The sequence below is a fragment of the Mesocricetus auratus genome, unplaced genomic scaffold (genome assembly GCF_017639785.1).
Source record: "Mesocricetus auratus isolate SY011 unplaced genomic scaffold, BCM_Maur_2.0 Super-Scaffold_100013, whole genome shotgun sequence".
Classification (NCBI taxonomy): domain Eukaryota; kingdom Metazoa; phylum Chordata; class Mammalia; order Rodentia; family Cricetidae; genus Mesocricetus; species Mesocricetus auratus.
Window position 1 is genome coordinate 3970364 of NW_024429196.1, and position 25097 is coordinate 3995460.

General features: G+C 44.6%; 1 protein-coding gene across 22 annotated transcripts in view; it reads right to left on the reverse strand.

Annotated features, from left to right (window-relative positions):
- The window catches only part of Pard3 (par-3 family cell polarity regulator), a 531306-nt gene that overhangs the window by 437276 nt on the left and 68933 nt on the right, over window positions 1-25097 (reverse strand). For 12 of the 22 annotated variants that reach the window (XM_040755287.1, XM_040755285.1, XM_040755282.1 and 9 more), the window contains exons 1-2: window positions 12221-12241; window positions 23-124 (exon numbers count right to left, since the gene is read on the reverse strand). Coding sequence is in view for 8 of the 22 variants with exons in the window: in XM_013123087.3 (XP_012978541.1) it covers window positions 23-124 (102 nt within the window). In the remaining 14 variants the exon portion in view is untranslated. Of the gene's footprint in view, window positions 1-22; window positions 125-12220; window positions 12242-25097 lie in introns of those variants that run through there. The other 10 variants (XM_013123087.3, XM_005083451.4, XM_005083453.4 and 7 more) reach the window with 2 other exon arrangements.

The following is a 25097-nucleotide window of genomic DNA, read 5'->3' on the forward strand; positions in this document are numbered from 1 at the left end:
ATTGCCCCATCCAGGAACTCACTCTGTCTTTGTCATCAGCAACATCGCAGAGGATGTCATCCAGGTCTAGAATCCCTCCGTCTCCATGCTCCAAGCGATGCACCTGTATCCAGTAGTTTGGATCCTGAACAAAAGAACAGAAATGTCAAATATGTTAGCACCACCAACTCTAATAAACTCCTGATCATTAAAGGGACTATCAATAATATTAAAACTGATTGAAATTTCAGGTAGGGCTTAGTGCATGGTAGAATCAGTTTTCCACTTCCTCTATGACTAGGTCACTCACATATACTCTTCCCCTTGGCTCCATGTCAATATTGTGACAGGAAAACTCATGGCCAAGATACTGATTTCTCTAAAGTAGATCAGACTTTCCATTGTCTGACATACAAAGTATGCAAGACCCCAGCAAGGCAATCTATAGAAACATGTTACTAAGTGGCATACATTGTGAATTTGAAATCTTCAGATAGCATATTGTATACGCATGCTGGAGAGTCAATGTACTCCTTTCAAACAGGCCTGAACAAATGGACAGAGAGGCTGACAAGCCAACACATGGACCAATAAGGCTGTGTTGTGAGCCTATGCTCAAAAAGATCAAACCCGACCCACATTTACATGTGCATAATGAACTATTTAAAGCAATCCATCAAAATATGCAGGTCCTGCTGCTCAAAAACAAACTTAAAGAGAAAGGAGGAAAAAAGATCTCACTTAAAAAATTTTAAATATAAACCAGGAGGTTGTGGCACATGCCTTCAATTCCAGCAGTCAGGAGGCAGAGGCGGGTGGATCTCTGAGTTTGAATTCAGACTAATCTACCAACCAAGTTCCTGAACAGTCACAGCTACACAGAGAAACCCTACCTCAAACAAGCAAACAAACAAATAAGTAGGCAAGCAAATAAATAAATGCTCCTATGTGGTATATTTAAACACACACACACACACACACACACACACACACACTTTGTAATTTGGGAAGTAATTTGAGAAGGACACAGTTGTTATTGAACTCCACAATAACCCTGATGTATATGCTCATAAGAAAATACAGGAAACTATGTTGCTGTCGTGAACTAATTTCCCAAAAAACACAGAAATGCTACCCAATAGTTGTATAAACGCTGTTTTTTTCCTAAGAAAGGATATTTGATATAGTCCTATCTTGAAAACAAAAGATGATTGTTAGCTTAAACACAGATTCCACCAGATCTATGAGCCAAGATGATGCAAGGTAGTGGCAAAGGTCAGCATTCTCTGGATACTGCCCAAACCCATCTCTAACACAGGCATGCCTTAGGTCCACTAATACACAATACATGTCACAGAAATGGAGAATTACTCTCTGTCATTGTTTAGACAGCAAGACAAGCAGCTCAGGCCTTATTAGTCAATACTATAACCAGGACGGTGCACACTGCCTCAGCTAATGAGACTTCTGTAAAAGGAATTGTTCATCTAGAAAACACACACCACAGAGATACATACACACAAGATACATACACAAACATACACAGACATATACACACACACACCACACACTATTGTGGTTAGAGTTCCTAGTAATGTGATAAAACACCATGACAAAAAAGCAGCTTAGGGGGGGAGAATATATACCACTCACCTGTATATTCTGAGACACAGTCTATTAAAGAACCTGGAGCTAAGAAACTAAATCAAAAGACATGAAAGAGTACTATTTATTGACTACTGGCTTGCTTTCCGTGGCTTGCTCAGCCTGCTTTCTTATATCATCCAAGATCATCAGCCCAGCAATGGACTGCCCCCAGGGAGCTAGGCCCACTCATATCAATCACTAGTGAAGAAAACACACTATATACTTGCCTACAGGCAAATTATAGAGGTATTTTCTCAATTGAAAGTCCCTCTTCCAAAATTACTATAGCTTATGTCAAGTTGACATAAAACTAACCAACACACAAACCAAAATACAAACACACACATACACACTGCACTACATATACATATATACATGCATACACAAACACACACACACACCACAGATACATACAGAGATACATACAAACACATATATGCATGCACAAGACATACAGACACACATACATACACACACAAACACCTTGGAAGTTTCTTCATCTATATGGCTTAACTGATCCACATGGTTCCTTAATTTTAATGTCAACCCCAGTATGCTTTTAAGACCACCATTTGGAGTATTTCAGAATTTATTGTTTCTACATTTGTTTATCAGCCCCAAGACAAACCACAATCCACATTCCACAATCCAAATCTTCTTATCAAATGGTATATTAACCAATCTAGGGAAACTTAAGTAAGTAATGCCCTGTGGTGAATAAGGAATAGGAACCCCTCAGCTCTCGCCTGGCCAGTTAGAACACATTCACTCTGCCCACCGCCACTCACCCACACCCAACAAGCGCTAGCATGAACAAATTAACTTCTACTTAAAACATTTCTACACACACAAGCAGATGGCCCTCCAGACAGTTTACTGAGCCTGCTCTTCACAGACCTATGTCCTTCTGAATTAGCACCTGTGAGCTTCACAGGCATTGGAGCCAGTCCTAAAGAGGAAGTCTTACCCGAGCATTTGCTAAACCTCTTGCCTTTATCCTTTCCTGTCTGTTCCCCAACACCTCCCTGTCCCAGCCCACCATGTGTGGAACCCACACAGCACTAGCATCTACATTCAGGACTCCTACCTTCTCCCAGCTCCCCTGTCTACCTGCCATGTCTTCTTGGACCTCATTTTGTCCAGGAAACCTGTGGAACCATCATGCCCACCAGACAGACAAGAAAATTTGCAAGTGCTAAACACAAGGTTCTCATCCTCTAGTTGATAAATCAATTGTGCAATCATCTTAACCACAGATGTTTTCTAAATAATTATTTGGGGGGGGGGTTCTGTCAAATGGCATGCTTTTAAGAACTTGAGTTGGGTTGCCAGAACCAGGTAAAAAAGCACATGTGTACCGATCAAAATGCAGAGTTGTGGAACCCCGTCACAACAGATATATCTACAAGACATTTGCATACCTAAGGCAAGGAGAACATTGCCAAAGAGGGAGTGGAAAGCTTGTAAGAGTCAGGTATCAGGGAGTTTGCTGTGAGAATATGTCTCCTAGTAATTAATACATACTAATGGGGCAAGTACAACAAGGCAACACACACACACATACACACACACACACACATACACACACGCACACAGCATTTTTTGAAAAGCACCATGTGTGTTGGCACATCCTTGTAATCCCAGCACTGGCATCGAGGAGACTAGAGAATCCTTGGGCTATAAAGGCAGTCAGTCTAGCCTAGACAGTGAACTACGAGGCAATGAACAACCCTGCACAAAGCATATGAACAGCATTCTTAAGAATAACATGTGGGGTAGTCCTCCAGCCTCCGAATACATACATGACACATCACAGGGACATGCACACACTTACATGAACACACAAACATTTTTACATAATCAATGTGCTTGTTGATTCGGGCTGATTTCCCACAGTCCCACGGCACTCTGGCATCCTCCCACCACACTACCAAAGATGCTCTTAAAGTCAGCAGCAGCTTCTGCACTGCTACATGCAAGTGGCCCTTTCTCAGTCCTTGGTCTACCAGCAAAATCTGATGCTGCCAATCACTATCCCTTCTCTAAAATATCCCACAATTTTTTGCATCCTCCAATAACTTGAGCATTGTTTCCTGAACTTGAGACTTGTGGACTCCATATCAGGAGGGGCCCTGATTCAACAGTTAGACATGCCACATGGTTTGTGACACGTATCCAGCTGTTATGTGAGCAATGAAGTGATTTTCAGAGGTGGGGAATGAGCACATGACTGGCTCTCCCTATGGAGTACACCTCATTAAAAACCAAAGGTAAGAAGGGATCTGGAATGGCCTCTCTCCACAGCATGAAGCCCAGGAAGGGTTTTATTCTTGCTGCTGCTGGTGGTGCTGCTGCTGGTGCTGGGGCTGTTGGCGGTGGTGTGGCAGTGGTGTGGTGGTTTAGTTTTCTTTTTACTTCAGAGCATCACTCTATTCACCCCTGGCTTGTCTGGAACTATGACTTGAATTTGTGATGCTCTGCATCAGTTTCCTGACTCTTGGGTATATAAACTCTCTCCTATTGCTAATCCATAACCCTCCCATTTCATCTTCCACCTATCCTGCTTTCTCAAGTTTTCAACATTTTTACTCTTCGTGTACCTTACAGTCTCCATTTTCTTCATCCCTGATATTTTCTTTTATTAAAGTCATCTTTTAAAACTTTCCAATAAATATCCTCCCTGCTCCCACCATTCCTGCTGTTTTTACGGTTGTAGGTGTCAAAGCTGATATCCGGTTTTACTGTATCTGACTCATTGCTCAGAGCAGTCATTACTGCTACTTTTTCCCACTTCTGTGCAGCACTGAGTGTGCCTGAGACACTCTGCATTGTCACTGAAGTGCACTACCAGGCCAGAAAGACGCAGCTCTACACACAACACATCCTTGCTCAAACGTACAAGTAATACTTTACCACAAGAATGGGGGAAATAAAAACACCAACATGTGAGTTAAAAACCAAGCAGGCAAGACCTGGGCCTGAAAAGCCCACTCCTGGGCATTCACTCCTATTGCAGAGAGAGGCCAGCAATGGACACCACTGTCATGAGGAACTATGGCACAAGTACCTTTTCAGACCACACATCAACAAAGACTAGAGGAGTAACAATTAAGGGTTTATCATATATGGCAGTGTTCACACTTCCCTGGACTACTATAAATGCCACCTGTTCCTGTAAGAAAGACCTACAGAAAACACAGGAGCCTCAGGCCCCAGCATAACATGCAATGGGTCAAAATACAAGAACCACCACCAAAATAATGGGTAACTACATAACAAAATACCATTGGAATACACCCAACATTTCACAACAATTCACTATCCTAGAAGCCACTGCTAATAGAGACCATTCCCTGGGTAAGAGCTCAGTTGATAGAGTGCCTGCTAGCAAGAATGAAGCCCTGAATTCTATCCCCAGCACCACATAAAAGCCGGTGTGGTGGCATATGCCTATAAACCCAGCACTCCTGAGGTGAAGGTAGAAGGATGGGAGGAAGGAGAGCCTGTGTATAGTGGCATGCTTGGCATACTTATCTAAAGCTGCAGCTGGGGGTGAGCAGATTTGAGGCTCAATGCTAGCAGGTATAGCTGAAAGGAGGAGATCTGTGCTAATTGAGACCCTGTCTTAAAAAAGAGGTGGAAAGTGGATTGAGGCAAGACACCCAAAGTCAACCTCTGGCCTCCACAGGCACAGGTGTACATCTGCAGGTGTCCTCACATACACAGGAACATACACCCGCAGTAACAAGTAGACACAACTCTGTGTGTGTGTGTGTGTGTGTGTGTGTGTGTGTGTGTGTGTGTGTGTGTGTGTGTGTGTCAGGATAACTTGTAGAAAAGTTTGTCTCCTATGTGGACTCCAAGGACTGAACTTAGATAGTCAAGCTTAGTAGTGGGTAAGACTTTTATATCAGTCCAACATGCACAAAATATTTTTAATTAAAAAAGAAAATCAAAAACCATCAGCAAGCAACAATTGACAGCATTCTAGTAGCTTCAAGTTCCTCAAGAAACACTCTACCATAACCTTGTCTACTTGTAAATCTTTAAAGATAGAAAAAAAAATCTTTAGAAATGTAACCTTCATTGCACCTTTCTCTGGAAAGTACTAGAAGATGTGTTCCAACAAATCAAGGAATAGGCTATGAACAAGACTACCTTGGCTTATGAAGCAGACCATGTGAAGGAAGAGAACTCCCTGAACTATAGAGATCACTGGCAGACTGACCCTGAATGGTGACAAGAACCCAGAAAGCTATTGGGGGCAGACACAGAACATGATGCACCTAGAATGAAGCCGCCAGGATCTCCCAGGGAAATGTCTTGGGGTGATGTGGAAAGACCCCTCCCAGCAGGCAGGATGGGCAGGGCTAGGAGTCAGAGCACAGATGGTTTCAGAAAAGCACAAGTGTGGAAAAAGGGCTGTGCTGCTCAGTTACAAGCAACACTCCACCAGGAAGAGTAATTCACCTAACCAAACCATAACTACAATTGGTGGAAAGCAGCCTATTAATAAGTATATGAATGTGAGAGGGACCATGAGGGAGATTCAAGACTGGTTTTCTGAGATGGAGAGAAAACACACACTGGGCAAGGGACATGGTCAGTCAATAAACAGTGAGAATCTATTTTTTTTAAGAGTGATGAAGAAATAATACAGGCAGTTTACACAGAAATATGCTGGTGCACTCCAAAAGAATGGGCCAGAAATCAGAGAGCAGCTTCCACTCATTGCCATTCTTGGAGTACTGCATGCATGTATGTATATTAAGAAGCAAAATAAAAAGTTTGAGAATTTCTCTTCAATGATAACAACCACTTAACACTAAGCATCCATTTAACCAATTAGCTACAAGGTAATTACATCCCTAATACAATGAAGTCACTGTTGCTAATGACAGAACAAATCGAAAACATTTCATTTTTGAAAGCTGGCAGAACCAGTCAAAGGAAATAGTCTTAATTCTGGGCAGTGCCATAACTGTGTATCTATGTGCACCATGAGGCAGTGTTGTAAGGATGTATCTATGTAAGCCACTAAGCAGTGCTGTAATTATGTATCTATATAAGCCACAACAGACATTTAAACATGGGCTCTAACTGTGAGGGTTGTTTAATGAAACATTGGCATTTCAAGGCAGGCATGATTTACACGGCTTTCCCCAATTTAACCAAATTTCCACTTCAGAAACACATGCCTTTACCGTAAACTTATAAAACTAGTTTATCAGTTTGCTGTGGTGACACAGATAAAGAGTAAACACATTTGTTGCCATCTCAGCAGGGGTAGAGGACATGGATGATCAAATGTCATGCCTGACATCCAACGATGAAATGGCCTGCATTCCTGTTGGAGAGTGACTAATACTGAATGCATGAGCTCCTTTCTCCCTCTTCCCAATCCCAAGCCACACCCACACTGATGCCTTAACACTGCCCAGCATACAAGAGAACCACAAGTCTGTTCCCCACCGGAGAGTGGACGCAATCACTTCTCTCAGTAATCAAAAAAGAAGGGGGGGGTGTAAAGTCCAAGTTCACAAAAATAACTTTGCATGTCTTCTCACTTTAGAACCAGGTAGTCTCTCACAGGGCACCAGGTATGTTACTGGGCCCTTCTCTCGTCATTTTCATAAGGACAGACATGGAAGTTTTGATTTCTCCCTATTCCACACCAAAGAAGGAGCCAGGGCCATTGACCCAGATTTCATCTCCATTCTAGCAGTAATAGGACCCTTCCCGAGTCAACCCAATCAGATAAAAACCTTTCCAACAGGCGGGCCAGGGGATGAAGAACCCAGTAAGCAACCAGACAAATATAAAAATGTAAGGTGCTTTGTAGGGGTGAGCTCATAATACAAAGAGATTTTTTTTTAAAGAAGGAAAAGTCCAGGACTAGGGAAGAGGTGGCTCAGTTACGAGCACAAACAGCTCTTCCAGAGGACCCAACTTTGGTTCCCAACACCCAAAGGCACTCACAACTGTCTCTAGCTCCAGTTCCAAGGGATCTGACTCACTCTTCTGGGCCCTGAGGGCACTGCACATAATGCACAGACACATGCAGGCAAAACGTCTACACACATAAGATAAAAATGAATAAAAGCCAGAGAAAGAGAGTTCGCTTTAGCCAACCTAAGAGCAGTACAGGCCTCTAAAGACAAAAACCTGTGGAAAGGATAGTATAAAGAATCTTGTCATAGTAAACGATGAGTCACGATGTGAGCACTGTATAGCAGTTAAGTAAACGCACACTCGATTTGAAGGGAATGCCTGCTGAAGCGGTTACGGGTGAGAAGCAGCATACTAGGAAGGCACCTAATGGCAGCATTTATGTGATGTGTGGATATGTGTTTGTGAGGTTAGGAAGAAGGTAAACGCCATTAGATGTCAACAGCTAAGAAGCTAGGCAATGTGTGAATTGGTGGTTCAAATTCTTTTCAAGAAAAAAATGTTAAAAGTCGATCGTTTTCAAATAATGGGGACTGATGGAAATCAAAGGTACTGCAGAAGCATGATGATGTTCAAATGTGGCTCTTGGCTGAATCCTTGTTTGAATTTTTACAAAGAAAAGAGATTCGGGCTAACAATGTGGAGGCTCAGTACTGGAGCTCATTAGTAACTACACAATTTCCATCCAAAGTACCAAAATACCAGGGGAATAAACTTTGGTCCTAGGCATGCTATGTAAGCACTCTAACACTGACTTAGCTATGTTCCCCACTTAATGTTGAGACGTTGTCTTACTCAGTTTCAATGGATGGCCTTAAATTTGGTCTATAGCCCAGGTAGGCCTGTCTTGAACAGACAGCTGGGATTACAGGCCTGCAACAAAGTTTAAAGACATCTTGTGGACTACTTGAAGTCTGTTACCATAGATTATGTATCAAATAATTGTTAGAAGTTGTTAATTTTCCTAATTGCAATAATTATTTTGTAAATATTAAAGTAAATACCCTTCTTAGAAAATGTCAATGAAGTGTCATAACACTGGCTATTGTTTTAAAATAGCTTGTTCAAGCTGAGGGATAGCTCAGTTGGCAAAGCGCTTGCCTTGCAAGCAAGAGTCCAATCCCCAGAACAATATAAACCTGTCAGGTGTGGCGTCCTGTGCTTGTAATCCCAGTGCTATGAAGATGGAACAGGAAGAGCCCTGGTTCTTGCTGGCCACATGGCCTGAAGGTCAAGCCTAATCAGTGAGCTCCAGGTCAATAAGAGACCCTATTAACAGAAATGGATAGTGTTCCCTGATATGCCACCCAGAGTCATTCTCCATCAACACACACACACACGCACACATGTATACAGAACTAACTACATGAACACCCATGCATATACAGATCCACATACTTAAACCTAGCTCGTTCTCAATTCAGATGTAGACGAGCATACACAAGTTAAAAACCTACAGTGCAACATGCATCTAGGAAAATACAATTCGTCCCAAGTCTTCAAACCAAGAAAGGAAGCATAGAGAATAGTCAGAAGACAAAGAAGAGCTCAGGTTCCCAAGCAGAGAAGTCTGAGAAAGCTCATGCTGACACACTAAAGGAGGTGGCAGCATAGCCCCTCCTGTACGCAGTAGCTGGCCAGTGGAGTGTGGAGCTGCTGGACTATGAGGAGAGGCTTCTCTGCAGACACAGAGCCGGGGGGGGAGCAGGGATCTGTCCTGCGGAGCATCATCACATGACTTCCATCTCTAGCATACCTCCCACTGCTCAGCCTGACCAGCTGTCAGCAGATACAACTAGCCCCCAACTATCCTCGGACTGTGCATAACAAACTGGAAACCAGAGAAACTTTAAACAAATGCAGTGACTGAGTTAATGAGAACACAGGAAGTCAGCATGATCAGTGTCCCAGGGTGTAAACCTGTCAAGCACATGAGAGGGGAACCTGGGGGATGGAAATTTTTATTCAATGTTAAGGATGAATACAAGACATTGCATGTGCAGGGCAAGGAATCGACCCACTGAGCTGAACCTCCAAACCATTAGTGCAAATTTGGGTGAGAGACTTGTTATCATGGAAATATTTTTAAAGGCTTAAAATTGAAAATAGCCACAGATTCAATAACTAAAAATGTGGAGAGATAAATGTGATTGATCTCCAGCTAAACATGCAATTTTCTAAAACAAGTTGAGCACATCCCATCCATGAAACACTGACCAGCAAAATTCAAGCTTTTTTCCTGGGAGTGGGGATGTTGTTCAGTTGGTAGATGTCTTGCCTAGAATGCATGAAGACAGCATCCCATTCACAACACCACAGGTATAATGGTATATGCCAATAATTCCAGAACTTAGAAAGTGAAGGCAGGAAAAACATGCCCACCTTGGCTACATGGTGAGTTCCAGGCCAGCATGGTCTACACACAACCCTATCTTTAAAAAAATAAAATCCTCAGAACACTCTTAGTTCACGGGAAGTTACCCCCTAGGATCCCTACAAGTTGGAGGTGCCTCCCCCAGGCAAACACTTTCAGGTTTCCCCTAATGAAGTTGATATAATCTTTGATCTAACCATTTAAACAAACAGTGAATGCATTTCTTCCTTTCTTGCTGCTTGTCAGTCTTGCTCAGTACTGTAATTACACTGCCACCTCATCTCACTTTGCTCCTACCCCATCTTGCTCCCGTAACAGTCACAGCCTGACTTCTACCCCCTGGAACATACCTGGTTTTCACAGGAATGCTCCCATGGCTGCATTCTGAACTACCCTAGTTGTATTTACCTTCCCATGCCTGGGGGAAAACCTCCTCTTTAACATGGGCCTCAGCCCTGGGGTACTCATCAGACACTGACTTGGACTGAAGAGCCTGTTTCCTTTGTGCTCCTGTGGTATTAGCTTTTCTCACTGGTAAAATGCCCAACGGGATTTTTATAAGCTTTTTTTTTAAGTGCAGAACAAAGAACAATGCACTGCGTTATATAAATGCTGTGTACTAAAGAGACAGGCTAAAGACTGTAGTATGCAAAGGAAAGGCTTCCCATGAGTGCTTCTTGGGAAATGTGATCACCAAATTGCCCGGAAAAGCACAGAACCACGCCTGTCTCTCATCCTTCACCCTCCAGTTCTCCAGTCTAAGGAACCCCCATTGATTACTGTCTTATCGTCAGATGACACCCAATATAAGGCCATCAGAAGCCAGACACGCAGACTGCAGCTTTGACACCTCTGCTCTCACCCGCAGGTTAGTTTCATCTAGAAGTCAGGGTACCCTGGCATCTGGCCTCCAGTCCCGGTGAATGTGAGAGACTGGAAGAGGCTAGTACGGCCACCTGACAGAGAGAGACAAAGCAGGGGAGTGTGTGAGGAGGCACTGGATGTGCAGGGCGGCCAAGCAAAAGTATGAGCAAGGCAGACTGCAGGGCAGCCTCAAGAGCTCTGCCACCATGAGCTCCCTGACCACTGGCAGCGGGTCATGCACCCATCTCTCTCAAGCCCTGGGTTCACCAGGTGAAGGGCCACAGGTGGGGCCAGGGTGGGGAGGCAATGAAGATAGTATCGTGTCTAGAGAACAGCTCGGCTGGCCAAGTGCTTGCCTCAAGCATAAGACTTGAGTCTGGTTTCCAGAAGCCGTGCCTTTTGGAAGAGACAAGGCATGGCAGCATGTATTGGTAATCCCAGCATAGGGGCTCACTGACCAGCCAGCTTAGCACAACTGGTGATGCCTGGTTCAGTGAGAAACTGTCTCAGAAAAGGATGGACAGAGCCTGAAAAACAACATGGGAGGCTGATCTGTCTGTCTCCTCTCTCTGTGTGTGTCTCTGTCTCTCTGTCTCTGTCTCTCTCTGTCTCTCTGTCTCTCTCTCTTTCTCATGAGATAACATCTGTGATTGATCTGGAACCAACACACACACACACACACACACACACACACACACACACACACACACACACACACACAGAGCCTCCACCACTAGCAGCAGTAGCAGCATCACCACCAATCAGACAATATCCATCACTTCCAGAAGTGTAAGGAAAGATGCTTTGCACCTATAGGCTATGATTCTATCAGGATTGATTGGAGCCAAACTGCAGGAAGAAAGAAAGAAAGAAAGAAAGAAAGAAAGAAAGAAAGAAAGAAAGAAAGAAAGAAAGAAAGAAAGACAATCCATCAACTCAAAATACAAACAGGGACTGTTTCTCTTGAACACAGCAAATGAGAATCCAGATAACCACCCTTAGGAGGTCTTTAAAGACAGCTATCAGCTGACAAAAGAAAATCTATATATTCACTACCCAGCCAGCAAAAAGGAGTCGAGATACAGACCAAAGGGAACTCTTTGACCTTAAAAAGAACACCCCCACTGAAATATGACCCAATCTCAACAACTCAGAATTCTCTGAGACCAACAAAGCAATCTGAAAACATGTCCCTTCTCCCGCTTAATCCAAACCCACCTCTTGGCTTATTCACGTGTAACAGAAAAAAAAAAAAAAGGAACCACAAAAACAAAAACAAAACCTCTCTCAGATTACCCCATCACAATCACACATAGTAATCCCACACACCTGGAAATCCTAAACAGGATCCAGTCAAAAGATCAGGGATGAGGAAGAAAAATTAAGCCCTGGAAGATTGATACCTACCTCTACTTTCCCCCTTGGAAGCCTGGGGAAGCAGTGAGCCAACTGCAGCTTGTGGCTTTTCCACTCAAACTCAGCCCAGCCCACTCTGCGCTGGCTCTGGGTTGGGGCCCCACAACACCACATTGTCACAATGCCAACCTGGAACAAGGCAGGAAGGGCCCCAGACAGTGGTGCTCGGCATGCAACTCAGAACAGCCCATGGAGAGTGGCAGGCCTGTCTCTGAGGTCCCTGGGACTGCTGATGTCAGAGGTGGGGTTGCCTCTCCTCCCAGTCTTATCCTTAGTCAAGGGAGGGATTGATGATAGTATCTTCAAAGGATACTCCTTCCTGTGGCTCTACCGGCTACTGGCAAGTAACCTAACAGTCAAAGCAGAGCGGAGGGAGCGACAGCCTCACAGACCAGCCCTCCATGTGTGTCTGTCTGGCCTGTATACCAGGGAAACAACTCTCCTCCTACGAAGCTGTGTGTGCGCTTGTCTGCACCTCCTGGAAAGTCAGGCTCACTCCCACCCACTGCAGCACTCTCGTCCACACTCGACTTCCTGCCATAGATCTACTCTTCCTGACCTTGGCCCTCACCCACTTGTATCTGTCCAATCAATCCACCAGAGTTGAAATGACAGACACCACATGATGCCATCTATTTCCCTGACAAATATTTAGATGACATTCTTCACTCATTCAGGGGGGCTTTGGGCAACAAATAGTTCCCACCCTTCTGGAGATGGCTCTGCCTTTACTCTCAGTCAAAATAAGGACATTTGCACTATATTTTATTAATTCTTAGAGAATTTCATATCATGTATTTTGCTCATGTTTACCACCCACAACTCCTCTCCCTAACTTCTCCTAGATCCATCCACACCTTCCTGTCATGTCTCCAGCTTCATGTCCTCTTTTATATATTTTTTTTAACTAACCCATCTTACCCAATGTGTGCTGCACATATACTCCTCGGTGTAGGACCAGCCACCAGGGCCTGGCTGACCTACCAGGATTCATACCTCTAAAGAAGACTGACTACCTCTCCTCCAGAAGCCATCCAGTGTCCATGGCTCCTCAGTTAGGGGTGTGGGATCAAGAACTCCCACCCCCTCCTGCTGGAATATCGGCTGGCTTGGGTAGTGTGCATGCCACCACAGCTGTTGCAGCTGATGAGTGTCTGTCATACCTAGAAGATGCTGTGTTGACCTAATCCTCTTACAATAGTTCTGTGATGGTCCCTGAGCCTAGGGACCAGTATGTGACAGAGATGTCCTGTCTGGCTGACTGTCCTACTAACACTTAGTCTGTTATAGGGGAATTATTCTGAAAAGGGGGAATTTTAAAATAAGGGCTAACCCCACATGCCTTTTCTGAGCAGGTTATAGTTCCATGTTTAGTAATATATTTGTAACAACATTAAAGAAATAGAGTTCATGAATTTGAGAAATAGCAAGCGGGAAGGAATATGGGAAGGACTGAAGAGAGGGAATGGAAGGGTGAATGGAAACAGCCTCAACCTATTTCCAGAGGAGAATGACAGCCACAAATACCAGGTAATCACCTACACCAAGGTCTCCAGAAACAGGACCAGCCTCCCAAAGTGACACTCCCACGCACACTTAAAGTTCCTTATAAAATCCTGCTTGGAAACAAAGAAACAAATTAGCTGTGTAGGAACTCCAAAGGATGTAATTACACAGCTGGTAATTAGGAAGCAGGCTTCCTCAAATGACAACACTGGAAACAGCAGCATTATCAGATAAGGAAGGGAGAATGCTGGAGTAGAACAGGTTTGTGAGGCTTCAGCAAACAGGTAAGCAGTGGAGGGTGCCAGCTGCACCGGGGAGAGACAAGAGAAAGAGTGCAAGCTTCATGGGGACAGCATGGGGAGGGGGGCTTTACAGGGGCACAGTGGGGAGTGGGGAGCTTCCAGACATGGGGCTAGAACAGGGCCTTCATGACAGAGCCAGAGAGTGGTGGCAATGCTTGGATAAGCAGGGCATCCTCGGGCAGCTGCTCTATCACTAATCATTGTATGGCAATGAAATTGTTCAGTGGTCTGGCCCTTCCCAAGCCACTACACTCCACTGTAGGCAGGACAGGCACACTCTATACAGCACAGCCCTAGAGTCTGAACTACAGCCTGAATGAAATACACTCCAGGAAGGCCCCCCTAAATAAGGATAAATGAGGTGGCTGTGGTCATCAATATATAATTTAGATCATGTAAACAACTCATAATGCACAATTTACACTGTGTATATTAGGGGCTGGAGAGGTGGCTGGGGTTAAGAGCAGCGGATGCTCTTCAAAAGGACCTGGGTTCCATTCCCAGCACCCACATGGCTGCTCACAACCATCAGTCCAGTTCCAATGGACTGATGCCCTCTTTTGGTCTCTTCTGCCACCAGGCACACACATGGTACACAGACATGCATGGGTGCAGAACACTAAACACATACAATATTAATAATTAGATAAACCACTTGTCCATTTGCATTGTTTGGCTTCTCTGCTGCTATGATAAAGCACTGACCAAAAGCAACTTGGGGAGAGGGTTTATTTGGCTTACATGTCCTAATCACCAATGTCATTTAGGGAAACCAAGGCAGGAACCTGGTGGCAGAAACGATAGAGGACTGCTGCTTACTGCCTTGCTCAGTAGCCTTCCTTACACAAACTAGGACCACTTCTCCATGTCAGCAACACCCAAAGCAGGCTAGACCCCACGTCCATCATTAACCAAGAAAGACTCTCCTACAGGCCAATCTAATGAAAGCAATTCTTCACCCAAGGGTCCCTCTTCTTGGGTGATGCTAGTTTGAAGTTGACACAAACTAACCAGCTCACCACCCTACGCTGACCCAAGAATCCAGCTCCACTAGACCCCTACAGAAGACTCTCCAAGTGAAAACAGTCAACTGTATTGAAGAACCCCTGCATGGCAGACTCCTGCTGTCCCACCCACGTTGGGAGGACTTGCTGAACCTCTGCAACAGCCAGAGATAACAGCACTTTGTGAACACACACACACCACTATGAACACAGCATGAGCCAGGCCCTGAGTTCCGTCCCCAGCATCAACAAAGAATGAAAAGGGACCCGGGTCACCCACTCTGGAAGTAACATCATTTTAGAACATATGGGCACAACAACCACTTCCATGAGCGCACTCCTGACCTCTATGACTTAAAAGCAACAAGGGCTTAAAAAAAGTTCAAAACAACACCCAGTTACAGAAATCAAATGCCAGCACATGGATAGAAGAACTCCAGCTCCAGAACTGTGAAACGCTAATAACAAAAAACAAAACAAACAAACAAACAAAAAAAACCACTTCCTACAGACCCATCACTTCATTTCAACGGGGGACAGGTGAGGGGTTGGAATACCCCCGGTGTGTTTGAACAGGACCTGGATATAACATGCACCTGAGCACAAATATTTCCACCCCTCACCCTGGTCTACGGAGATGGGGACGAGCTGTGCTAAGCTAGGCCAGGGCCAACCCCTGCCAGAAGAGACCATGGCAGAGCCCTTCGTGTGAGAGTGTCCGGTGCTCAGAACCTGGCCCTTGAACATCGCCAGCGCTACTTTAGTGTTAAACAACTGCCATGAGGAGTGCCTGCCTGGGACAGCAGCAGCAAGCACAGCAAACCCACAAGCTACAGTAGAAAGGAGGAAGCATGTAAGAGACCCCAAGCTACAGCTGTTTTAAGTTCTAAAACTATAAAGACTGCTTGAATATTTTATCAGAACTCCTCTTAAATCTTACTGGTTAAAATCTCTGCCCCTCAATGTATTTAATAGTTCCTTGAACATTCCCTGAGTGGCTTGTAGTAGCTCTTCCAGTTTCCTGTTTATCAAAAGACTAAAATAACCAGCTGGCCAACAAGACTAGACAAGGAAACAAAACTTGTTGGACGACCAAGGCCACAAATATGTGCCTGTGAGTTCCAGAGAAACCACCAGGAGAAGCCACCCATGAAAGAGTGTTCATGTGACGGCAAGCCGACCATCCCTGCCACCTCCAGCCACCTCTGGCCCATGCCCTCCAACCTCCACCCCACAGTGAAGACATTTAAAGCAGTCTGAGTAAGACATGCACCCTGAACTCAAGGACAACAAGACTTCAGTTCTTGTGTCCCAGCAGGGTAACACCTATGCACCAGCGACTCAATTAACCTAAGAGTCAGCACACAATGCATGGGAAATAAACATCAGAGTTCATGCACTGGTAATCCAGAATGGAGAACAACTCATGGGATGAGCCTGAGGGACTATGGTGTCTGTTTGTTTCCAGGAGAAGACAGAGGTTTCTTCCCGTATGGACCTGCCCATAGTCACCTGGCATTCCTGCAAAAACCTGTCTTTCCTTTGTTTAAATACACAAAGAAGAGGGTTGGGACACAGAGCACCTTGGAAATAAACTGCCCCTCAAGTCAACTGAGTCCAGTGTGCTTTATGGGTCTTCTGTTTTAGTAGAAGAGGGAGAGGAGGGAAGAGGGAGCAAGAAGAAGGAAGAGAAAGAAGAGGGAGATGAGGAGGAAGAGGAAGGAGAAGGAGAAGATGAGGAAGAGGAAGAGGAAGAGGAAAAAGACCTCCTCCTTTGGGGTCTGGAAAGATGGTCCAGCAGTTCAGAGCACTTTCTCAAATGTCAAAGAGAACCAGAGTGTGAATCCTAGCACCATGTAACAAGTCAGGGGTCTTTGCAACCTGTAACCCCAGCTTGGGAAGGAGATACAGGGAGGCGTGGACAGTGGTAAAAGGATCAATGTCTGGGGCTTGCAAGCAAGATGAGAAAACAGGAGCTCTAGGATGAGAGTGCCTCAAAGGAAAAAGGCTAAGGGTGGTAGAGAACACGTTACATCTATCCTGGCCTCTGTGAATACACAGGCTTGCCTACAGACTTACACACACATATACACGTCTAGACATAGACGCATAAACAAATCAGTCTTTCTTAAGATTCCTTGAAATAATGCCATCTCATACTAGATAAAAACTTCTTAAGACACACATGGTGGTGCACACATGTAATGTCAACACTTGGGAAGCTAAGGCAGGAGGATCGTGAGTTTCCGGTCCACCTGGAATGAGTAAAGAAATTCTGCAAGTCACAAATTGGGAAGGAAGGAGAGGAGGAGGGAGGGAGGGAGAGGAGAGGGGAGAAAGGCAAAGTTACAATCCCACTGACATCATGAAAATGGTTCAAAGTTACTTAGCAAAGCTAAATCCATTACAATTTCAAGAAGTTTGTCTTTAAGAACTATCCCTCCTTATGGAGATTGGGTGGGGGACTGGGGGCCTGGTGGGGAGGGATGGGGAGGGAGAGAAAGCTGGGATTAACATGTGAAACAACAACAACAAAAAAAGATCCACTTCCAAGAAGCCAAAAAAAAAAAAAGAACTATCCCTCCTTAAAGACACATGTTATAATGAAACAAAATACTATTCAGAGGAAGAAAGACACCAGTTGTAAACGCATTCTGCTTTACACCAGAAAGGAAGTCAAGTCTGGGAAAATGGCCATACAATCATGAGGACCTACACTAGGTGCTAGAGAATGCACCTACAAGCCCAGCCCTGGAGCTTGGAGACAGAGGGACTGGTATATCCTGTAGCTCATTGGCCAGCAAGCCCATCCAGTTGCTAAGCTCTGGATCCAGCAAGAAATCATGTTTCAAAAAATAACATGGAAATCTCCTCTCTCCCTCCCCCCCTCTGTCTCTCTGTCTCTCTGTCTCTCTGTCTCTCTCTCTCTCACACACGCGCACACACACACACACACACACACACACTTTTTTTGCCAGCTGGGCAATAATGGCAAAGGATCTTGAAAACCATAATTTATTTTACATCAACACCAAATCAAACTACATAGAGCAGTGTGATCTCATGGCATTTAACTTAGGCAGTGTAACAAGCTTTACAAAGACCCATGAAGAAACCAAGTACAGAGTTAAAAACAATGCGCTTATTCTAGGGGGGGGAGAAATGAACCCTAATCTTTAAAAATTGCTGCTTCTTTAGTTACACCCCTCTTCTTCCATGGAAAAGAATCTAACCACTGTGGGAGGAGTGGAGTATGAAGTAAGCCCTGTGAAAGGAAGGCAGGACGAAGCTGGTTCCAGCGGAATGTGACATCCTGGCAGGTGGCTGATTCTTTTCATCCAACCACACAGCACCAGATGCAGCTCAGGGCTGAACACTCCCAGCTGAGGAGCCAGTGAGGCAGGTGAGGGCACTTCTCAGACCTGCCTGAGGTCTGCTACCCATGAGTTCACATTTCACATCTGATGAGGCAGCCAGAGGAGCCCTGTTCACATCTCTGGTCACAGACAGAAGTACTGAGCAAAACTGTCCTGGAGGCACTGGTGCCAAGATGATTTCGCCAATTATGATTGTGGCCGCCAAGATAGGGAAATTCAGACATATGGTGGGAGACACAACCAATGCACTAAGTATCCCTCTAGCCTGGATGTATGGCAGAGATCACTGAGAGTTACCAATATCTGCAATCAAGCACACATACAACGTTGTAAATACACATTAACGAAACAGGAGAGAAGTGAGATTCACCACCAAGCATCCTGCCCTTCATCCCTGCTGCCTCCCCTGTACTGACCAACACAAAAATGAAAACAGAATTCACACCCAGTGCTCTGCAAGAGATCACTGCCAATTACAGGCACAGAGAAATGAAACAAACATGGACATTGCCACGATCAAGGTGTAATTACTGTGACAACCCTGACCAAAAAAAAAAGTACATAAAGTCACAGAGTTAAGAAGACGACGTCTGTGTGCATGACAGTGTGATGTACCATCACAGAAGACAAGCTTGCACAAGTGCCACAACCTTACACAAGAAGTAGCTCAAGGAGGCCATCTGGAGATGACACAGTGACACATACTCATCACCTCAGCAAACAGGAGACTGAGGCAGAAGAAATACTGTAGGTCTGAGGCCAACATGGCTGGCTCCACAGAGAGTATCAGAGTCCCCAGGACTACATAACAAGACCCTACCACACACACACACACACACACACACACACACAGCACTCCTGGTATAACCTTGTGTTTAAGAGCTTCCTATATTTCTTGCTGCCTTTGTAAGTTAAAGGTATATAACCCCTGTGGTTCTGTTATGCACTCCCCAAATTGTCCAGGTAGGTACTGTCTTGGCTTCACAAGCAACTTTCAGCTTGGGTTACTTGTGATTTTGAACAATGTCCTAAAAATCAAAATGCTATTAGATACTGATCAGACCACAGTAACCAATCTCACCCTCCTTTTATCAGAAACCTTTAGGATATTCACTCTAACAGTTCCCAGCCTGAGGTAAATGAAAATACAACCTCTTCATAAATCTTGCATTACCCTGGTACACAGTGCTTTGAGATAAACTTGGGTATTGATTACAGTGAAACAGACAGGCAACTGCAGAATTCAGGGATCGTTCCTTTGTATTAAGTAGCTCCTTGCTTTCTGGGTAACACGGTAAAAGCTTAAGGCCAGGCTCAGGCTGCTGCTGTAGCTCTCCAACTTTACTTTGGAGACAGGGCCCTTACTGGTGTCCAAACCTAAGCCACCAGCAGATGGCACTCTCTGAGCATAAGCAGATGTGTCCATTCTCAGCAAATTAAAAAATGAGGGCTCATGTGTCCATCAAGGAAAAAACACACTTAAAGGAAACATGGTGACCAGCATTCAAGGACATGAAAACTGAAATGTTCAAGAGAAAATAAAAAATCAATCTGAAGTTTTTAAAAAGCTAGTAACACTAAGGTATTTTTCTAGGTAACATTTTTCAAGATTAAACAAAACCAATTCATTGCGGTGAGAAACTACAGCATGACCTATGACTTTCTTTCTGCAGTTGCCATGGCCTTGGGAGCTGAGACAATAACCCATGTGTAAAACATTGGAAGTTCATAAGGACCTGAGTTCAAATCCCCGGCACCTATGTAAACACTGGGCACAATGGAAAGCTATGTTACCACGTGCCAGAGAACAGAAACAGGAAATTCCCGGGAATGCGTACACAGACACCAGCAGAAATGGCAAGACCCAGCTTCAGTGAGAGACCCTGACTCAAAATCTGGGGTCTGGCGAGAAGACACGCTGGGGAGATAGAAAGAAAGAGCCAACTCTTCAAAGTTTTCCTCTGGCTGCCACACACTACGGTGGCACAGGCATGTGTGCACAGACAGGAAGAGTCGTTTAAAAACTACAAGGTCAAGTGGACATCAATACAAGGTAACTGAAGTCAGCCATTCTCTTGCAGGGGTTTCCCTCTGGTCCTCTGACACCTCATTTTACTGGAGAAGTTTGTTTTCCTTACAGTGCTGAAGTGGGACCCACAGTCTCTAGCAGCCAGACAAGAATGCCTGGCTCACCTCCATCCTGGCCTAATTGTGCTGATTGCTGTGTCTGTAATGCTCACATTTCTAAATTTGTTAGCAAAAAAAAAAAAAAAACAGAAAAAACTCTAAGTCTGCTAATGGTTTTCTAAACTGTCCAGTAAAACATTAAGTTATATGTAATAGGTTATCCTGTTCCTAATCCCAGTCAAAGATTTAAATAATCTGATTATTGCTACAGAAAGCGGAGCACAAAAACACAACAGAAAATACAAATAAAATATGCTTATTAATCAAATGGGCCAGTTTTCATAAACCAGGATATCCTAAAATTAGGCACATTGTACTATTTTGTATGTTTATTATGTATCATTTCAAAACAAAATATAGAAAGGATTGTTGTTCATGGACTACTTGTCACAAGGAGTCCCACAGACACTGCTGAACGGTTTTATGTCAACTTGACACAAGCTAGAATCACCTGAAAGGAGAAATCTTAACTGAGAAAATGCCTCGGTAAGATCAGGCTGCAGGTTCTTAGTGACTGACACAGGAGGGCCCAGCCCATTACAGGTGGTGCCATTCCCCAGGCTGGTGGTCCTGGGCTCTCTAACAAAGTGGGCTGAGCAAGTCATATGGAGCAAGTCAGTAAGCAGCATCCCTCCATGGCCTCGCCCTGACTTCCTTCAATGATCAACAGCAATGTGGAAGCATAAGCCAAACAAACCCTTCCCTCCCCAGGTGACCTTTGATCCTGGTGTTTCATCGCAGCAATGATAACCCCAACTAAGACACATCGCTTAGCCTACTGGATGCTGCGGCCCAAGGAACAAAGCCAGATTCAGGACATGACGCCCATGCTAGGCACAGCAGAGCTTTTAAAATCGGCCTTGTGAGCCACATGGCTACTCTCTCAGGAGTGAAAATGGATGTGTAGGAATAAATGTAAAGACTGCTGTAAGGAAAACTTCACAGCCACTTCCCAGTTTCCGCACAGAGAAATGCAGCAAGAACATCTAACTCGCATAGCTGTTGCAAGGATTAGATGAACCCAATACATCTGAATGGAGTAGTTCAAATGAGGGAGGTGGCACCTGCCTGTCCTCACAGTATGAAGAAAGCTGCAGTACAAGTTGAGACTCCAGCCTGAGAGGAAGGCCCTGGCTCAGGTAAACAGGTAATAACAGGTGGACAGATACATAGCCGAAAAAGTATTGTGATTATCTGTGCAATTCAATTATGAGATGCAAGCTTTATGAAATAAAATAAACAATTTCAAACAGCTCAGGGACTTTAGTCACCGCTCAAAAGGTACTGAGAGCTATTTTGTGAGCCGTGGGCCAAGATTTTCAAAAAGGGTCCTTGCATTTTTCAACTTTGTGAACTTATGTCTTACACTGTGAGATTTTCTGAGAAGACATACATACTCAATGCAACATACCTTTTTTGTTTGTGGACTAATTCTGCTGCCCCGGGTAAGCACTTTCAGGGATGGGAGAAAGGGGGGAGAAAGAGATTCCACACTCTCATATAACATGAAAATGTAGTATCTAAGCATCAATTTCTAAAGATAGAAACATATTTCAGTCCTTCCAGGTTTAAAGATCTTTGTGGGTAATCAATCTGTGCCTCACAGATTTCTGCCTAAAATGTGTTTCAGCCTTCCACAGAAGCCATATCATTTCCTAAAGCTCTCTGCTGTGACTATTTTTCGACCTAGGTTAGAGTCAACAGAGGTAATGACTTCTAAAAACACAAGCTTGCCTGTCCCTGGTTCCACAGCCTTACATTCCCCTCCCTGAGCACAGACCTTAGTGGCTTCTGTAACCACAGGGTGTCCAAGGCCACAGGGACCTCCTTCCCTGCCTGTGTGGGCCTCCCTGTTAGCATCTGCTGGGTCAGTAACAAACTCAGTGGGTTTGGGCAATAAGCACCCTCAGCTTTGGCCCCGCCTGGCCAGTAAAGGACTAGTACAAAATCACTCACAAACATCAGGCCAACCTGAGCAGGGAGGTAGCTCAGTCAATAACATGCTCTGCCATGGAGCATGGGAGCCAGACTTCAATCCCCAGGACTTACATAAACACACACTTGTCATCTTCCTTAGGAAGATGGAGACAGGTGGGTCCCTGAGGTATGCTGACCAGCTGGCCAACCTAGCCTACTTGGTTATCTCCACAAGCCAGAAAGGTCCTGTCTCAAAAAATAAATAAATAAATAAAAATTTTTAAAAAAACAACCTGAGAAAGAACACACAAGAGTTGACCTCTGACTTTCTCATACCTACACACAAACACACACGCCACACATCCTCATCCCACATCTGGTGTAATGGATGAGTCTGTCATGCAAAGAAGCTAAAATGTCTTGGCCCAAAGCCACAGCACCCATGACTCCAGGAGCTACTGGGACAGTCAGGAGATGGGGAGCCTGGTAAGATGTGTGGTACAAGTGCATGTAAGGAGCCCTAGCTCTGGCTCCAAACTCTAGAAGAGGGACTGGACTCATGGGATGCCTTCAGTGCTGTTCTCCCACTTTCCCAGGCTCTGTGGCAGTGTGAAAGCCATGATGTGCCAACACGCTTTCTGCGGATAGAACATGCCTGACCAGACACCAGTAGGTCAGTCATACTACACACATGTGAAGTACAGAGTGACCTCCCTGGACTTTGGAAAGGGCTAAAACTCACTTAACTGACGCAAGTCTGAACACAGCAAGTCAACAAACTGCTGGGTTCATCTGAAGAAAAAAAAATGATCCAAGTTTATGTACACAATGATTTATGAGCACTTTGAAGTCCTTAAGGTTTTCTTTCTGCTTTTGCCTCATCTCTATTCCAAATCCTACACATCGGTGCCAGAATAATAAAAAAAAAAATTCTTCCAATGTTGTTCTCAAACATTCTCCAGTTTGAGAATCAAATATGGGTACTCTCATTCCCTCCTGGGCTGGCAATGTGGTAGAACTCCATTCCCAGGGGAGGGAGGGAAGGGAGGGAGGGAAGGAAGGGAAGGAGGGAGGGAGGGGGATGGGAAGAAAAGAGGGAGGGAACTTACAAAAGTTAACAACATAGCCTTTTAGAAAACACTTCCAGCAGGTTGTGGTGGCACACATCAGTAGGATTTGCTGAAGGAGGTGGAGGCAGGAGGATCAGGAGTTTAAGGCCAGCCTGGGTTACACATTTAGAAAACACTTCTAAATAGGGCAATCAACCAAATTACACAGTACTTCAAGGTGGATCAGGTGACTCAGCAGACAAAGACAGTTGATACAAAAGCATGACAACCTCTGACCTCCATATGGGTGCTATGACATACACACACACACACACACACACACACACACACATACACACACACACAGAGTCACAGTGAGATACGTAACTGACACATAAGTATCATTTTTAAAATTCATCAAAATAGAAAGATGGTGTTATTCATGACGAGCTAATCCCAATTAGACTACTTCAAGACTATGGAGACACAGAAAATTCTGTTCAGTCCTAACCCAGTCCTAACGGACAATCAGTGAAAGCCAGACAGCGTGTGCAAACGGCACCCTCTGCCATAGTCTACACTGAGGGTAGCATAGCGTTGCCTGCTTTAACTGATCCTTATTAGATGTTGTCAGGGCAGGAGACAGAAGACAGTTTTACTCCCCAGGAGAATTTAACCATTCTTGAACTTTCCTTTCTCAATCCCTAAGAGCACAAATACAAACATCCATATGTGCACCAAGTGTATGGGTTATAAGATCAAAAACACCAATGACAGTTTATGCTGGAGAGGATGTGGAGAGAGGGGAACACTCCTCCACTGCTGGTGGGAGTGCCAACTGGTACAGCCACTTTGGATATCAGTATGGAGATTCCTCAGGAGAATGGGAATCAGTCTACCACAAGACCAGCAATTCTACTCTTAGGCATATACCCCAAAAGATGTTCATTCATATAACAAGGACATCTGTTCCACTATTTTCATAGAAGCATTTTTTGTAATAGCCAGAACCTGGAAGCAACCTAGATGACCCTCAACCGAAGAGTGGTAGAGAAAATGTGGTACATTTACACAATGGAGTACTATTCAGAGGGGAAAAAAATGGAATCTTGAAATTTGCAGGCAAATGGATGGCACTAGAAGAAACCATCCTGAGTGAGGTAACCCAGTCACAAAAATACAAACATGAACCTTCATCCAGTGGCTGATGGAAGCAGAGGCAGACACCCACAGCTAAACACTGAACTCAACTCCTGGAACCCAGTGACAGAGAGGGAGAAATGATGAGTAAAGGGGTGAAGACCAGGCTGGTGAAACCCAGAGAAACAGCTGACCTGGACAAGGGGGGAGCTCTTGGACCCCAGGCTGATGACTGGGAGGCCAGCATGGGACTGATCCAGACTCCCTGAATGTGGGTGTCAGTGAGGAGGCCTTGGCAATCTACGCAGCCTTGGGTAGTAGATCAGTATTTATTCCTGGCATACAAATGGATTTGGGTGCCCATCCCACATTGTGGGATGCTTTCT